This window comes from Peromyscus maniculatus, chromosome 21, assembly GCF_049852395.1.
Source record: "Peromyscus maniculatus bairdii isolate BWxNUB_F1_BW_parent chromosome 21, HU_Pman_BW_mat_3.1, whole genome shotgun sequence".
NCBI classification, from domain to species: Eukaryota; Metazoa; Chordata; class Mammalia; order Rodentia; family Cricetidae; genus Peromyscus; species Peromyscus maniculatus.
Genome location: NC_134872.1, coordinates 39,805,765 through 39,822,732, shown reverse-complemented (window position 1 = coordinate 39,822,732; position 16,968 = coordinate 39,805,765). Strand labels below are relative to the sequence as shown.

The window sequence follows — 16,968 nt, the reverse complement described above, 5'->3', positions numbered from 1 at the left end:
CATTTAGCACGAAGGACCACAGAATAGAATTAGTATTTAACTTTATAACTATATGATTGATCACATGACTAAAAATTTAGCTTATGAAATACTGAAATATAATAGAAAGATGGTTCCCTACTGCATGATACAAAATCACATTGTTGGACTCAAGAACACACTAACAGGATGGCTACAGTGGTTACGGTTGTGCATTAATACAACACTTACTGTTAAAGTACAATGAGAAAGTTAAGGGTCAATTGAGGGACTGAGGAGTTTATAGATGAAAACAAGTCACAGGAGTGACATGAAACAGTTTGACATGTTACAAAAAGAACAGAATGAAAATGGTTCAAATGATTTAAATATTTAAGAAACACATTCATTTCTGAATCATTAAATCTTCTAACACAGATCATATTATTCCATTTTCTCTTTTCATCTTAGAAAGTCAGAAATAAACAAGACAGAAGGATTTCCTTTACAGTTGTTGTTCTTTTCACAATAATCCCATTAGGTTGGATGAGCTCTATTTATCAGCAAAAAGTTATAAACAGAAAGTTAAAAGCTCCTTTGAAGGCAAAACTTACCCATCTAGAACTTCTGCTTGGTAGGGTATTTCAAGTTTAGAATAACTCTTTTCCTTTGCTTTAACAGTTATTTTCCCAGAAAACTGAGATGGCTTTTTTGCTCTTGAAGCTGAAAGGAAGCATTAAAAAACAAAAAAAACAAACAAAAGACAACAAAAAATTGTCATTTAAAAAAATGCCTATTTATTTGTGTGTGTGGGGGGGTATTTTTTAAACTTAAAACATTCATTTACTCATTTTGTGTCTGTATGATAAGTGTGAGTGCAGGTGAGCCTGTTAGGGCACACACGTGGAGGTCTAAGGGACTAAACACAGGTTGTCAGCCTCGGTGGTGAGCAGGGACCTGCACTGCTGAGCCACGTAGTCAGCTGTTACTTCTTACTGCTTATGAGTCTGAAGGTTTTATGGAAACCGAGAGGATCTTTAAAAAAGGGGGGAGGGGAACGCTTCCATACTGGCAAACAGAACACTTGCATACATAGTCTCCATTTCGTATAAAAACCAGGATAGTTTCTTGTGGTGAAAGAGCACCTGGTCATGAGCAAGTGAGCACAGGTCACTTCTGTACAGCTGGAGGCGCTGGTGTCATTTAGGAGGGCAGGCTCTAACTTAGCCTTCATCTCAGCATGGTGAGCATGGGAGGCCAGGTCCACTCCCTACGGCAGGCACTGGGTAGGACATCCAACAGCACCTAGGGACTCCTCTTGCTAGATGTCAGGCGCACCCCTCCATCTGTGACGGCTAAAAATGTCTGCAGAAAACTGCCAAGAGTCCCCTGGGAGGCAAAACTGCTGTCACCTACTGAGCACTGGTATGTCAAGGCTATACTGAGAAAGCAACACTATTCCTAGTTTGGCCCCAGTCTTGCGGCAAATATCAACAAGGCAGAGTGGCACAGAGGAAAGCCATTCGCCAGCCGAGAGTTGTGCATATGAGCTGAGGAAGACCTCCCCTGCTGTCAGCCCATCCGTCTTTTCATGCTGTCTCACCAATAAAGTCAAGCTCTCCGAATCAAAGAAATACATTTGATGCATCCAGTCTGGGTGCTCATTAGATGCTGCTTTCAAGTAAAGAAGAAGCAGTTCAATGTTCTTTTCTTTGAAGTCCTTCAGTACACCTCTGCTAGTGAATGTGTACCACCCAACTTCAGGACAAGCAGAGGACGAGGGAATAGTACCAACGATGCCTAGCATCCCACTACGTACTCTTAGGCACTTCAGATTTAAATTTCTTCTTAACATCTTTTTCCAACTGAGCTATTTGTGGACACTTTAACTTTTTCAGTGTTCTGATGTCAGGCTGATTACAGGGCTGTAATTCAGGCATTTCACAGTATTATTAACTTAGCAATACAACCGTTGACTATCACGGAGTATCATGGGGGAGAAGGATGTCTGTTGGGAACATGAGCCTGCAGCACTAACACACTGTGAACTCTGAAAATACCCAAGTTAGACACAACTTCCCCACTGGTTTCACAGCAAGCCTTTAAAACCACTCCATTACTGAAAAAGAATTACATATGTATTTGTATATGTGCCTAAGGAGGTCAGAAGAAGGCACTGGATCCTGCCTGGAGCTAGAGTTACAGCTGGTGTGAACCACCCAACAAGGGTGCTGGGAACTGAACCAGGGCCTTCTGGCAAGGTAGCCAGTGCTCTTAACTGCTGAGCCATCTTTCCAGGTCACTCACAGCAACCTTTGAGAGGTATTTCTGCAGTACTGTGAGTAGGTAAAAGGTCAAAATATTTCCTCAAGACATTAAAAAGCACTTTAAAGAAAATTAGCAACTGTTTGGGGGAAAAAAACCTTTCTTTTAAGAAACACCATTTTAATATGTAGAACTGAATTGTATTGTAAAATAAAATTAAATTAAATTAAAAAATAATAATACAATTAAAAAAAAAGAAAGAAACACCATTTTAGGGCTGGGGATACAACTCAGACGTAGAGTGCTTATCTAGCACACATGCGTGAGGTCTTGAGTTCGATACTTGGCACCGGAATAAATAAACAAACAAATAAATAAATAACGGGGAAAATAAATAAATCAATAATTTAGAGCCTGTAATCTCAGAAGAGCCACACGAATGGCACCATATGCCTCCATGAAGACATTTGCTGGGCTTAAGGAGTTGGAGGGGAGGAGCCCTGTACCCTCAAGAGATAAGGGGTGGTATGCCATAGGATATGGCTGAGGTGGACTTGCCCATTGCTCAGGTTAATCACTAAGGTAACCTAAGTGTTTTGAGGGCCCAGAAAGACTCTTGACTACTCTGTTCTCTGGATGGGAAGAGGTGTCCCAGCTGGTCATGATGTGGTCTCTTAGCAGCACAGAAGACATTTACCTCATATATGAATGTAGCTGTGATAGCAAGACCTCCTGTAATCCTAACTTTCTATGTATGCATCATGAAAGAGGCCACATATTCAATTTCTACTCCCTGGGAGTTCTTGCAGAGGCCCCAGCCTGTATCATTGCTCCAGATCCTGCCAGAATGTTCCAGAACTAAGGAATATACCGACTCTCTCACAAACACTGTGCTGAGCTTGGCAGGGTGCTGCCACACTCTCTGGCTACCTTCATCTGATGAGCTGAGCTGTGAAATGCGGACTGCAGACAGATGTGGGTGTCAGAATACTAGGTTCATCTTTATGGTCCCTTGCGTAGGCAAGACAGGTGGATTAGACCAAAGAGGCATGTTCAGGATGGGGAGGCTATGGAAGACACAGGCCCTCTTCCAAGTTTCAGTTCTTATTTAATCACATACTGAGTTAAGCAGCATTATGTCATTATTTAAAATTTGCAATAGCAAACCCAATAAATTTCTCTTAAAACAAATGAAGAAAGAGTAAAGACAGACTATAAAAATGCTTAAGTCTGAGCTAATGTTTCAGGTGAGACTGGGTACATTGAGGGCATTATGGCTGTAGATCAGGGATAACATTTCAAATGACACATATTACACCTATCTGAAATGACAGCAAATTGGACAACTATAACATAAAGGCTATTATTTAAGCTTAGGCAGGACTGACTGCTTTGCTTAAAAAGTCAACATATAAAAGTGCTAAGAAGAGTATTTTTGCCCACAAACCTAAATGTGCTTCTGAACATCAAATACATTATCATTTAATTAAAACAACCAATGACTTCATAATTAAGGTAAATTATGACAGCTGTGACTGGTTATCCCAGATTACAGAAATATCCCAACCCTAAGGTATCTGCTAATATTTCTCGATTGTGAAAACTGATTTAGGGTGGTGGTGACACATGCCTTTAATCCCAGCACTCAGGAGGCAGAGGTGGGCAGATCTCTGTGAGTTTGAGGCCAGCCTGGGCTACAGAGAGAGTTCCAGGACAGCTAGGGCTACACAGAGAACCTTCTCTCTAAAAACAAAGCAAAACAAACAACAACAAAAAAGTTAGTGATGATTTTTTTTTGTGTGTGTGTGTGTGGGGGGAATCAATTGATGCAGTACTGTTAAATCTGGGTTAAAATAGTCTGGATTTCAAAATAACACCACTCTATGATAGAAAAAAAATTAATATTTACCATCAAAACTAATGCTTGCAACCTTGGTATATTTACTTTCAGAAGCTTTTAATGTAACTGGTTTAAAATGTACCGTTATAGCGTCATTTTGTGGTGTAGGTCGAACACTCTGCAAAGAAAAAAAAATGTCATTTTAGTCTAGTTTAGCTAGAAAGTAAAGCATACTCTAAACTAAGGCTTAATGTCTGTAGCAGCTGTAAATGAAACAGGGCAAGTGCAAACCTTCCTTTCATTAGAATACCTTATGAAACAGTGACGACAAGGGAACCAGGTATGAGATTAGTCAGTAGGAAGCTAAGGACAAACGCACACATGGGAAAACGTAAAGGTCTCACTTTCTGCATGAATGCCTACTTTGTGAGTGAAGGGGACACGAAGCCAACTTAAGACCCATCTGTCTTGAAGAAATCCATACACCAAGGTGCTATGGAGCTGTCCTCTAATGGGAAGAATGAACACACACAAGACGCTGTGACCCCCAGGTGGCCTCTGCAGTTGTTTCTGCATGGCCTGACAGTGTAGGTAAGGCCCACTGTCAAAGGGAAGACTACTCATTTCATTACCGGTGCACTGGGCAGTAAGGCCAACTACAGAGGTACTTAACTCGGAAGAGAGGCTGGAATGTTTTCAACTTAGGGAATCAGATCTATTCACATAACTAACCCTAAAATTTAAAAAACAAAACAAAACCCAAAAGCAAACAAGAACAACAAAACCCAGCAAATAGTATATGTTTAGTGTATATTTAAAAAATAAACACATTTTAAGGTCTAGTTATTTTTTTATCATCCTCAATGATACAATTCATTTAAACCAAAAGAGATTTCAAAAGTCCAACCCCTTCCCCATTGTTGAGAAAGAGAGCCTCACATTATAAAGTGATGTTTCAACAGACAGCACCAAGAGGAGGACCGAAGCCAGGTTTCCTGACTTGGTATAGGGTCAGTGTCTAACCCACTGCACAAAAGTGTCTTCACGGAATCATGGTATTGCACACTAACCCTGACTCAAAGTATTTATTAAATTATCACGACTGTGTGAACTTAATGTCAAATCTGGTTACTTCCCGCAGAAAAGAATCTCCCATCTGGGAAGCTCATCGGGTATGCTTGCTCACAGGGCTGATAAGTCACTAAGTTCTTCCGCATTCACAGCTGACTCTTTCTGTTCACTAATAAAGAAGAATTCTACCCAGACTGAACATCACATAGGCACATCTGTGTGTGTGCTTGAAGGCACAGTAAGTGTGTGAGAAGAATGTGAAGAAAGACACTGGCTCTGTGGCTTGGCATTTGCTATGGCAGGGAACTAAGGTGATTATAATAACTCTAGGGCCTGCCAGGGCAGCTCACTTTCCCAGGCACTATTAGTCCTGGGCAGCTAGCAAGTCCTTGCAGGTCCTGGATCATGGCCCTCAAGATGATTCTTGCAGTTGCTTGAGTTGGAATTCTTAACAGCCTTGGCTTCTTGCCTCCCACTCTCTCAGCATTTCATCTTTTCATTTGCCTCACTTTTTCTTCAAGAATGCTTTCTCATTTGAATATCAGACTGGGGTTGGGAACTGGATGATTGGTTCAAAATATCTTACTTATCAATAAAGCTTACTGTTAATAACCACCACTTGAAATACAGATCTCTTCATTCCCTGAAGGGTATGCATGTATTTTTGAGATTAAACAAAGAACTGTTTAAACTGTTAGCTAAGCTACATATGGAAGATATTTCATTTCCTTTCACTATACTATTTACCATACTAACAATTTTCCCAAGAGAGAGAGAGCAGAATACGCATGGCAGTCTAGCAGTGACACAGTTGGAACCTAAGCAAGCTGCCACATACTCAGGTTCATTTCCCCACCTGTAAGAACATCCTGTGAGACTGGAGGAGATATTTTCTAAGTAATAATCTGTCTGCAAAATGTTGTGATTCCATCTACTTGCTACTTGGGAGCTTGTGGCTTGCTAGAGAGCTGGCCTTATAAGCTGAGGGCTCAGAGGGCTCTCACCACACAGCTACCTCCTTCGCTGGCTCCTGTGTGGAGACAGCAACCATGGGACCACAGCCACGTCCCAACACGTTCCCACACTGCAGTGGTTCATCAGGAGCCACTGCAGCATGTTCTGAGTGGCAGCAGCTGGTACAAAGCCATGCAGGTAAGAACGAGTCATGGTTTTACTAAGATGAGTTGTTGTAAGCAGGAAGAACTTAAAATAGATGTCAAAAAAATGATTCTCTTACTTCAAATGCAATACTTTAAGCATTTTCCAAATCAGAGGAAATATTTGCATTCAGAATTATTACCTCAAAACATACTGCACTAACAGTAAACAAATATACAATTGGTGACTCACTTTATATAAATGGCCTGAATGGTTTACTCATCAAAAATAAACCTGAATTACTGGGTAAAACTTATTTGTCTAAGGAAATAAAAACAAAGCAAAGCAAAAAAAAAAAAAAAGGAAAAAAAGAAAAGCAAAATACTTAAAGTTCATTCTGGTGACAATACGAAAAATAATACAAAATTATTACCTTGTAATAAACTTATTTATACTGACATTTTAGTATTGCTTACTAACTACAACTTATTCAAAGATAATTAAAAAGTGGGGAAATATAGCAGGATTCCCAGGGAAAGGCAGTTTGCATACATTCTTCATATAATTTTAGCTTTTTCTTATGATATTCAAATCAAACTATCATTCAATAATTCAAGTGAGACACAAGAGTCCAAGAAGTCAGATGTGGTGTACGCCTTTAATTCCAGCACTTGGGAGGCTGAGGCAGGTGGATTTCTGAGTTTAAAGGCAACCACTAAGGTCCAGGCCAGCCAGAGCTATCTAATGAGACCTTGTCTCCAAAGAGTCCAATACACATTGAAACCATAGAGGCATGCCAGCAAGTGAGGGAAGAGCCCATTAGTACATAGCAACTGGATCCCTAATATCGTGTGCATAAATTCACTCAAGCAAACATCAAGCTGACAGTGGCAGTTACTAAATGATCCCTGTTTATCAGCTAGCATGGAAACCTCATGCAGACCTTCCTTTGAAGACATCTACGGCACATTAATGTCAGGAAGATTATTTTCTCAAAGCTACACAACAGATAGGAGAGCCTGAATGTGGGTGGTCATCCATCACCGGGTGAGGAGCTTGAATTTGGAGTTACCTGTATCGTTATCATGCACCAAGAAGGACTACAGTGTTTAAAAAGAGGATCAGGCCGGGCAGAGGTGGCGCATGCCTTTAATCCCAGCACTTGGGAGGCAGAGTCAGGTGGATCTCTGTGAGTTCGAGGCCAGCCTGGCCTACAGAGCGAGTTCCAGGATAGGCTTCAAAAGCTACACAGAGAAACCCTGTCTCGAAAAGCCAAAATAAATAAATAAAAAATGAAAAGAGGCTCAGTTCTTGGAAGAGGAATTAACAAAACACAATAAACCTTTAATATTCAGCACTACCTAGTCAGTCCTTAAAATTGCGTATGTATAGGAAATGGTAGAGGGTAACAACTTTTCTAAAAACATACCAGCCTCTAATCTTGTTATAATATGCAAGAAATGCTGAAATAAACACACACACACACAAAAAAAACCAAACTCAAGTTCTTAGAAAACTCAGTTTGTGGTGTATGTAGGAGAGAAGTCTAAGCTGCTGTGACCTCACCAACTGAACACCATGACAGCTTTGGCTGGTCTCTCTTATCATCTACACTTGTGTCAAAGTAGCTGCATTGTTCTCCTACAATGCCTAGTCTCCTAATGTCTCTCTCTCTCTCTCTCTCTCTCTCTCTCTCTCTCTCTCTCTCTCTCTCTCTCTCTCAGATTTATTTATTATGTATACAAAGTTCTGCCTGCGTGTACACCTGCAGGCCAGAAGAGGGCACCAGATGTCATTATGGATGGTTGTGAGCCACCACGTGGTTGCTGGGAATTGAACTCAGGACCTCAGAAAGAACAGCCAGTGCTCTTATCCTCTGAGCCATCTCTCCAGCCCCTAATGTTGCTCTCTTGATTAAATTCCCATCCTTTTCTTACTGCACTTTTATGAACCCAAAGAAGCCTAGTTTCAAAATGAGTTCAGTGGCGGAGGGGACTTTGGTGGATTGACTCATAGCTCACATTTAGGACATAGCATAATATACAGTTGATGTTTAAATAATTATTAAATGAATGAATAAAGGGATGAATGAAGACCAGGCTTCTCATACTCCACATAAAACCAGAGTCGACAGGCTACCACAATATAGAGCAAGGACTTAACCCTGACGTTAAATCCCTCCCTCCCTCCCTCCCTCCCTCTCCTTCTCCCTCTCTCTCTCTCACACACACACATACACACACACACACACACACACACACACACACACACACACACACATACACACACACACGGGGTGGGGGTGTTACTTACTGTTATTGGTACATCCTTTGTTCCTGAATTTAATAAATGAAGATTTAAAACTTTTGGTAGATCTGTTAAAATGGAGGGAAAGAAGTTTTTCTTTAGAAGATGTGCTTCATAGCACATTAGACTCTTTACCTTATTAGATATCAAGTTGAAGTTATTCTAGAATGTGAATTATAATGACAATCATGTCAATAAAGGAAACATTAGGTAGGAGTCCCTTTACTCATCAGGATATTTGTTTGATGTACAGGAGCTGCCCTGACCACACCCAACCTAAATAATCAGACCCAAATCAAACAAAAACGTAGAGTGTAACTTGTGAACACAGATATTACACAGTTTCCCAACAAGGCAATTAAAATGCAAAATTATCATATTAAAAGCAAATCAGGCTGGGTGGTGGGGGCACATGCCTTCAATGCCAGCACTAGGGAGGCAGAAACAGGTGGATCTCTGTGAGTTCAAGGCCAGCCTGGTCTACAGAGTGAGTTCCAGGATAGCCAGGGCTACACAGAGAAACCCTGTCTCAGAAAATTTAAAAAAAAAAAAAAAGGAAATAAATTTTTCAAAAATATGGTCTTTAATCCTGGACAAGTAAGTTTTTTTTTTTTTTTTGAGACAGGGTTTCTCTGTGTAGCTTTGCGCCTTTCCTAGAACTCACTTGGTAGCCCAGGCTGGCCTCGAACTCACAGAGATCCGCCTGGCTCTGCCTCCTGAGTGCTGGGATTAAAGGCGTGCGCCACCACCGCCCGGCGTGTAAGTTTTAATTACAAATGGTTCATATCAAGTATTTGTACTTTTTCTTTAATAAAAATCTGAGCTTGGTTGTTTACGATTTTAGAATTGGGAGTTCTTTCTTTGACCACTTCGGATAAACAATATTATCCATTAAAATGCAACTGAATAATTCATGTCTTTAAAAAATCCAGAGGTAAATCTTCTGACTTCCTTTATATTACTACTGGAAAAAAGTATTCCTCACAATTAAGAAACTATTTTCTACCTCAGTTTCTACCTCGAAGATTCAAGTTACTCTAACTTTATTCTATCACCTGGGAAGCAGGTTTCTTAGGAAATTTCTAAAAGATTACATGACCCACTGAGAAATAACTTTCAAAGGTGAATTATAAGTAGAGCCATCAGAACTCAATCTCAATTGGATTTTTTAGACCTTGTGGTTTGAATGAGAATGGTCCCCTCAGGCTCATACACCTGGCTTGGTCTCTAGAGGCAGAACTATTCTGAGAAGGATTAGGGGTGTGGCCTTGTGGAATACATCACTAGGGGTGGTTTGGGGTTTCAAAAGTCCACACCAGGCCCAGTCTCTCTGCCTCCAACTTGCAGGTAAGATGTGAGCTCCCAGCGGCTGCTCCAGCACCATGCCTGCCTGCCTGCCGCCATGCCCCCTCCATGTTGTTCACGGGTTAACCCTCTGGAATTCTAAGCAACACCCCCACACCCATTAAATAGTTCCTTTTATAAGTTGCCTTGGCCACCGTGTCTCTTCACAGCAACAGAAAAGTAACTGAGAGAGACCCATAAACACTTTTGTTATTTTACCTTGTGTTCGAAGTGTTCCAAAATCTAACATTTCAGTTGAGGAATAAATTCCAGGAGCTGGGAAAACAGAAGAGTGAACAATTATCTTTCATTCAGCCAAGACAGGGGACTGAGAAGAGAACAAACTCTGCACTCCTCCAGTTTTCCACTGACCTGTTGTAACTTCTACCTCCACGGGAAGAATGATGAACTCGGTGCTGTCTGAGGCATTTGTCTTTATTCTTATGAAGGCTGTGTGATTATCTGCTTCTCGGGAGGAAAAGCTGGCTCTCATCACTCCCTTGGTTTCATAAGGAGGGATTTCCTGTGAGTAAACAGACCATAATGTAGCACAGGATGCGGAACACTGCACAACTACCTTGTTTATTCATTGGATGACACAGACCAAAGGTGCACTATTATTTTATATATCTACTAAGAAAAAAATAGTACATTACCAATTAATTATATGCTTCACTGATTGTAACACATAAATCCTCCAATTTTAGAGAGTGTTACATACAATAGAATAAAATGAGTTTTTTTGAACAGGTGATGTATATTGTGTCAAGATAAGTTAATCAAGCCAATAGTCTGAAAAAAACTAAAAGCTGCAAAAACCTCTTAAAAGCATAACTAGTCTAGAAAACCAGCTATTTTTTTAACACGTTAGTTGTGTACTCAGTCCTGAAATTATTCAATGGAAATATCCCCATTAGAGGGCAGTATCTTCTGGAAGTGGATAGTGTTCTCCAGATGATAACTAGGAGGGTTGGACTTTGCTTTCCTTTCATTTAAAAAATAATACTTCATCAAGTGCAGTCAAATAAAGCTCTTGGTGCATGTGACCACACACAGACACACACAGCATAAACTTTCAGTCTTTTAAATGATAACACCCACACAGGTACTATACTAGAAGGAAGACTCATTGGAATACAATGAGGTGGGGTGTATAAATTCTTTTCAGGTTTTAGAACTATTTGGCTGCCTAGAAATTGCTGGAATTTTTCTGCAAACCACTTCTAGCTTATTTTAGGAAAACCTCACATTCAAGAACTTACTGGTCCTCACCAACCCCTACCTTCCCTAACTCTGTAGTCTCAAAGTGGAAAACAGGGGACTGGAAGCCTCGGGGTGGGAGGAGACAGACAGACCCCAGATGTGCTTTCCAACTCTTGGAACCTGACTCAGTCCCTGGGACATTCTAATGTATAGTGATGTCAGGCAGAAGATGGACAGGAATGGTAGAGTCGGGCAAAAGGGTACCTATAGACAGCCAAAGTTGTGCTCCTGTTTATACAGCCTGCAACCTATCATAAAGCCCTGGGTCCTGCTTCATGATAAAACTTTTACATCAACCATGGCCCCTGAGCAGCGTGTTATAAGGTAACCTTATATGCCTTGGGAGCTTCATCTCCTGATGGTTGGAATGAATGAATCTTGGTGGTTAAACCTCTGAAGGGAAGACAGACTGTTCCCACTATACAAATAAATCTTTATGGGTGTGGTGGCACACACCTTTAATCACAGCACTTGGAAGGTGGAGGCGGAGGCAAAGACAGAGGCACGGGATCTCTGTAAGTGCAAGGCCAGCCTGGTCTATAAAGCAAGTTCCAGGACAGCCAGGGCTGTTGTTACACAAAGAAATCCTGTCTCGAAAAAACAATAAAATAAAATACAACAAAAACAAAACAAAATAAAACAAATTTAGGGTGCCAGAGCATTTTCCCACACATGTGCACTAATGAAGGATCTGAATCCTCAAAGGACCTTCCATGAGAATATCATTTTCAATGCGGTTTTGACAGCCATCCTTTCTCAGGGCCTTTCTAAAGGACCATGGGAAGAAATATTATCTATGGCGCAGGGAAATCTAATCTGCTATGATTTAGGAGGGAAAGGGCCATTTTATTTCAAGACTATGCTACCTACTTCATAAATATTCATAAACCTTACTTAAAACCCACAACACAGAATCTACTGGGTTGCTACCTCCACTATGGGGACAGCCCATTCCAACCTGCCTTTGCTAAGTAAACCTCTGCTGAAACTTCCCAGTTCTCAGACCAAATTCCTTGAGAAGACAACAATACAACTTCCCTACTACAGAACAAGGACCACAGATCACCTTTTCTCACTCAAGGATTACAGAAATCATTACTGGTTATTATTTTTGTAATCACTTGGGGGCATTAAAAGGTCATGCTAATTTTTGCCAGGGTTCATTACATTTCTTAGCTATTTAGAAGTCTAAATTCTTTTATATTCATTTAGAAATTTTCTAGTCATCACATATCAGCTTCACAGGTATAAGAAAACACTCTATGATGGGAAATCCTGATTCAAGACATACACATTCACAGAGAAAACACTCTATGATGGGGAATCCTGATTCAAGACATATACATTCACAGAGAAAACACTCTATGATGAGGAATCCTGATTCAAAACATATACATTCACAGAGAAAACACTCTATGATGGGGAATCATGATTCAAGACGTAAATTCACACATCTACAGGTGTAAATACAGAGTGGGTCACCACTCTCTAGAAAATTGAACAAAAAAGCTGTAGTTGTATCCAAGTTCCAAATCTGGGTGTAAACTTCTCATGTAGTGGAGGTCTATAAATGCAAGGAACATCAAGTACCTCATGTAAAGTGACTTGCTTAGAGTCCACCAGTAGTTACGGAGCCCAGAGCACATGTTCTAAAGTATATTGTGCTTATCAGTGCCTCGTTCTGTTTTGTGTGTATGTGCACATGAGTGTAGGTACCCACCGAGGCCAGCACAGTCAGACCTGGAGCTGGAGTTGCAGGTGGTTATGTACCACCAGATGTAGGTGTTGGGAACTGAACTCGGGTCCTCTGAAAGAGCACTATATTCTCTTACCCGATGAGCCATTTCTCTAGCCCCAGCGGCTCATTCTTAGAGCAGACTTCTGGGCTATATATTTCTTTTTTTTTTTTTTTTTTTTTTTTGTTTTTCGAGACAGGGTTTCTCTGTGTAGCTTTGCGCCTTTCCTGGAGCTCACTTGGTAGCCCAGGCTGGCCTCGAACTCACAGAGATCCGCCTGGCTCTGCCTCCCGAGTGCTGGGATTAAAGGCGTGCGCCACCAACGCCCGGCTTGGGCTATATATTTCTAATTCTACTCTTGAAAATAAATACTAGATGGAAAGATTCTCAAACAGTTGTTTTAGCAATGGTATACAGAATGGGTTTATTTCTTTTAAAATCAAGTCATTATAATACACCTTTTCTCCTTTTATTTTAAGCCCTGTTGAATTTACAGGTGAACAAAAAATATTCTAATACACTAGTAAGCTTTAAGTAATTGTGGTTAGTAAGCCATTTCAAAATGACTTGTTTATTGTTGGGATAATGTGATAGGTTCTCATGCTCTGTGTGTGTGTGTGTGTGTGTGTGTGTGTGTGTGTGTCCGTCCGTCTGTGTTTTCTTTAAAACCAATATTGTTTTCAGGGTTTTCTTTTTTTAAAACTTAAAAAAAGACTTATTTCTTTCTATTTTATGAGTATGGGTATTTTGCTTGTATGCATGCTTCCCTGGTGTATGCGGAGGCCAGAGGAGGCACTGGGTCCCCTGGAACTAGAGCTAAGAATGGCTGAGTGCCACCACGTGGTGCTAGGAACTGAATTCTGGCTGGAGAGCTAGTATTCTTGACTACTAAGCCATCCCTCCAGTCACCCCTCCCTCCTGCCCCGCAGCCTAAAAATCTTCTTCAAGTATTTTCTTTAAACAAAATTTTTAGACACATTTCCTGAAAGTGTCTTATTTCAAATAATAAATAGATGAACAAGATTAACTTTTATATAAAAATGCTATCCTTTTTACATACTGAAAGAGTATCTGAAAAGTAATGGGAAATGAGACCAAGTTTATAATTTTCCAATTTTTTCTTTCATGTTGAATCATTATACCCTATACTTATAACTAATTTGTTTCTTTTCATTTCGTAAACTGTTTCAATTTATCATGTTCACAATCCATTCTTCATGCTGTGTATCAGAAGATCATTGTGTTGGTTTGAATGCCCTCTTGCCATAGACCACAGAACTTTTGTCACAGTTTGTAATGACTGGGAGGAATAAATCTTCCATGGACCATTTTAAAAATAAAGGAAACAACTGACTTCCATGAGCACACACAAGAGCAAGCTGGGCTTCCACTCACCCACAGTTTTCTGGTACCTCCTTGCTGACCTGTTGGGAGTTCTAGGTGAAGGTCTCCTCCACTCGAGTACATTTCTACAACCTGGGACAAAACATACAGCATGGTTACAACCAAAATCACTCTTATCGCAAGTGTTGTGCTGAAATGGAGAATTTAGCATCCTCGCTGCTTATTGGAAGGATACAAAAATAGATAAATGTAGGCAGGTACCACATTGCCATCTCTCATCTACATAAACAACAGTATTTTTTAAAATAAATCAAGGTAACTTTGAAAATTTGGAAGCAGTGTAGTTTCAGAAATTAAATTTTAGGAAGGAACACAACACCTTTTTTTTTTTTCCCAAATAAAAATACATGTAAATTATAAAGTGTTGGGAATATAAATTAAAGCCAGGTTTGGTGGCACATGCCTATAATCTCAGCTCTTGGAAAGTTGAGGCAATCCTGAATTCAAGGTCATCATCAGCTTCATAATCTGAGGTAAGATTGAATTACATAAGACCATCTCAAAAAAATTTATATGTACATATAAATTTCATATATAGCTAGATCTAGTGGTAGACCTAATAACCACCAGAACTGTGAAATAATGAAAAGATAAACATTGAGACATATGTTATAATTCTAATAAAGATCAAAACATTTGGTTTCTGAGCTGAGAGTATATACACCTAGCATATGCAAAGCCCTGAGTTTGAACCCTAGTACTAAACACACACAAAAGTTTCTGAGGGAGAGCTGAAGGGAAAGGCTGGTTAATGTGCATAACCAATTGTACAGTTGGACAGGAGGAACTTCTCAGGGTCTTCAGTATGCAGGGTAACTACAGTTAACAACAGTTGGATATTTCAAAGATCAGAAGGGATTCTGAGTATTGCTAACACAAAAGTGTTGGAGGTGATGGATAAGCCAATTACCCAGAATTCTTCATTATCTACTGTATACATGTAGTGAAATATATGTCCCACAATATATATGTGTCCCATAAATGTGCAGTTACTATGTTTCAATTAAAACAAAAAATACAAAAATATTTGGTTTCTATTGGCAGTACAATCACAGTAAAGATAAAGCAGGGGTCTAAGGCTTGTACCTACAGTGTTTTTAAAAATGACTTTATTAAAATATCACTGGTGCTCAATAAATGACACATATTTATACTGTATAACGACAATTGCTGACTTTTGTGTACAGGCATGAATGAGAACATCACTGCAATTTAGATATGACATATAGTCACTGCTCTAAAAATTTCCTCGTGCCTTTTAGAGCTTATTTCTCTTTCTCTCTGTGGCTTCCTCTTTCCAGGCATATCCGTTCCTCATTATGCAGATTCCTTTGTATTTTGAAGATTTTTTTCCCCTCCTGTGCGTGGTGTTATGTGTGTGATGCATGCATTTTTGAGTGTGTGGGTGTACAAACCTATGTGCATGCATGAGGAGGCCAGAGCAGAACCCTGGGTGTTTTCCTGTAGTACTGTATTGCTGTGCAATGGTCTCTCAGTGAGCTGGAAGCTTGCTGCCCTTTCAGATAAACTGGCTGGCTAGGGAGCTGTTGGAATCAGCCTGACCCCACTTCTCCAGGGCTGGGATTACAGACAAGTACCGCCATGCCAAAGTCTTTAAATGGGTACTGGGGATTAGAATTCAGGTCCTCATGTTGAAGAACAAGCACTCTTATCCACAGAGCCACCTCCCCAGCTCCTCTTCTAGAGTTTTCTACAAATGGAATAAATAGCATGTACTTTTATGTTTGGACTAGTTTTTTTTTTCTTTCAATGTAATTACTTTGAGATTCACCATGATATATCAGTAATTTATTTCTTTTCTATCTTTATGGTTGAATCAGCTTGCTTTCCATTTTGTTTTTTCATTTTGAGACAGCCTTGCTATAGGTAGTGTGAACTCACAATCTTCTGCTTCTCCTTTCCAAGTGCTGAGATTAGAAGTGTGCATCAACTTGCCTGGTCTCACACAAGTTTCTTATACACTCACAACACTGACAGACGTCTAGGTTATCGCCAGTGTTCGGCCATAGGGTTGGGTGACATAAAGTTGCTATAGGTCCTGCCTGAGGACACAGGTATGAACATTTGTCTTCCTTCTTTGGAGTAAACATTAAGGAACAGATAGGTAAGATGGCAAAAGATTTTCCTTTAATGGCAGATAACTCTCCATCTTAGAACAAATACATTTCATTAACTTAAATAAATTTGGAGCAAAGCAATGGAAAACTTTTATTACTTATTTTATCACAAAAAGGCTTCCAGAAAGGGATAAAAAGAACAAAGCATCAAACCCAGCAAAATTCTAGTGTAAGCTGACCAGGGTTTCTGCTTGCTTGCTTTTCTTTGTGTGTGCAGTGAAGGCCACACTCTGCAGGCTCCTGAGCTAAGTCTTCCTCAGTACTGTTCAGCACATACTGTTCTACCATTCAGCACAACTGGACTCCGCTGAGCAGCAGAATGTGTGTCTATCAAGTGCAAGGCCTGCATCAACCCCTGCCTTCAACAAACAAGGACTAACTGGAAAAGGAGTAGAAAATTAAACTCAAAGAGAGATGACTGGCTAACAACAGACGGAGAAAATGCGCAATATTTAAACAGCTGTAGACTGACCACCTATAAAATCTTAGCAATTTACATAATCTTGGCGACTGTGACAGATTGAGATTTCATGTTAAGCGCTAA

At 40.1% G+C, this 16,968-nt stretch overlaps 1 protein-coding gene across 2 annotated transcripts in view; it reads right to left on the bottom strand.

Moving 5' to 3' along the window:
- Tmem131 (transmembrane protein 131) overlaps positions 1-16,968 on the bottom strand; it is a 161,858-nt gene that overhangs the window by 39,626 nt on the left and 105,264 nt on the right. For both annotated transcript variants that reach the window (XM_076557484.1, XM_042266420.2), the window contains exons 8-13: positions 14,278-14,358; positions 10,256-10,406; positions 10,103-10,159; positions 8,546-8,607; positions 4,133-4,241; positions 573-681 (exon numbers count right to left, since the gene is read on the bottom strand). In XM_076557484.1, the coding sequence (XP_076413599.1) occupies positions 573-681; positions 4,133-4,241; positions 8,546-8,607; positions 10,103-10,159; positions 10,256-10,406; positions 14,278-14,358 (569 nt within the window). The remainder of the gene's footprint in view (positions 1-572; positions 682-4,132; positions 4,242-8,545; positions 8,608-10,102; positions 10,160-10,255; positions 10,407-14,277; positions 14,359-16,968) is intronic.